Raw genomic sequence first — 1,486 nt, forward strand, 5'->3', positions numbered from 1 at the left:
CTAGCATTAATATGACCCTTCAAATAAACCCCCAAACCCGCAGAAATCCAGAATTCATCATAAAACACAGCTCTTTTGCTAAAAATACCTAATCAGTGCCAATCTCTCTGGTTGTTTGCTCCCTGAAATAACATCCTGCTTGTGATAACATTAACCCCATAATAAAGACTGTCCATTAAATTTTAAAAGGGGCAAATCCCAGCTTCAGAGCTCTCTATTTTGATTGCTATACACATGGGGCAATTTGGAATATCCACTTGAGAAGCAAATGAGAGACAGAATCCTTTTCGTGTTTCCGACTTGGCTTAGCACTTGGGGTTTAACATCAGGCACCTGCAGATCGTCTGGAAGATGCGGCACTTGCACAAAGCACAGTAGTGACAGCAGGATTTCAAGTGTGGCTTGCAGGTTTTGAATGTTGGCACACAGTTAGCAGCAGGCGGGGGCCTTGGCTTCAGAGATGCCTTGTGTTCAGCCTTTTTCTGGAAGACAAAACCAGGAGAATTCATAGACAGGTGAAATGAGGGTGGCTCGGGGAGTGAACAGAGGGAGGTTCTGGGGGGATGAGGAGGTGGCTGTGGCAGTGGGAGCTGCGTTAGCAGTGCAGAGGTGTGGGGGGGCTGGGAAATGGGGAAGGGTGGCTTGAGACCAAGCTTCTGAGAAAAATGACAAACTTCATTTTGACCATGACTTGATGGAGTGCTGGAAAAGGGTCTGTAGGGAGGAGCGTGGCAGCAGCGAAGAAAGGGGTGCAAAAATGTGCACAGATGGTGAAGTTATCAGTAAAACCAATTAAGGTGTTCTGTTTGGATCTCCCAGCTTTTCAGATGAGGGAAAACTCCCTGTCAGGCTCTTGTTTGCTGAGCTCTGACACTGAGAGAGCAGGGGAGTGACTTGGCAGTGCTCCACCTCGTGAGCTCGGTGGTCCTCCATCCGTGGGAATCCTTAACTGCACACACAGCTGAGTGAGTGGAGAAAGACCTCTCATCCCCCCAAGGAGTGCAGCTTCTCTGCTGGGGACTTGGAAAGGTGGAAAATTTTGGGTTGCTCAGCATGTGCCTGGGAGCCAGGAGGGATCTCTGGAGCCCAGGCACCTTGTGCACTTCTGAAACTCAGAGTTATGGAATTGTTTGGATGGGAAGGGATTTTAAAGCCCACCTCATCCCACCCCTTGCCATGGTCAGGGACACCTTCTACTATCCCAGGTTGATCCAAGGCCCATCCAATGTGGCCTTGAACACTGCCAGGGATGGGGCAGCCACAACTTCTAATTTTCTTTCCACCATTATTGTTTTGCATCTATTTTTACAATATTTAGAGCTTTAAACTGTACGTAAATGATTTAAATCAGGGAATGGCAGCAAAAGCCTTGCAAATGAATGCACTGAGGGAAGTAGCAAAGAAGTAGCAAACTGTTCTAATCCAACAAAGTTTTCTGAACAACCACCTACCTGGGAAGATTTCCTGTTCTCTGCCTCTTTCCTGC

At 47.6% G+C, this 1,486-nt stretch overlaps 1 protein-coding gene across 1 annotated transcript in view; it reads right to left on the minus strand.

Annotated features, from left to right (window-relative positions):
* Positions 1-206: 206 nt before the first annotated feature.
* Positions 207-1,486, minus strand: part of ASIP (agouti signaling protein) — a 36,265-nt gene continuing 34,985 nt past the window's right edge. Inside the window, 2 exon segments of the mRNA XM_008637482.2 lie at positions 207-482; positions 1,452-1,486. The exon segment at positions 1,452-1,486 is cut by the window's right edge and continues 1 nt beyond it. Of these exon segments, the coding sequence (XP_008635704.1) occupies positions 306-482; positions 1,452-1,486 (212 nt within the window). The 3' untranslated portion in view covers positions 207-305.

This window comes from Corvus brachyrhynchos, unplaced genomic scaffold (genome assembly GCF_000691975.1).
Source record: "Corvus brachyrhynchos isolate BGI_N302 unplaced genomic scaffold, ASM69197v1 scaffold427, whole genome shotgun sequence".
NCBI lineage: Eukaryota > Metazoa > Chordata > Aves > Passeriformes > Corvidae > Corvus > Corvus brachyrhynchos.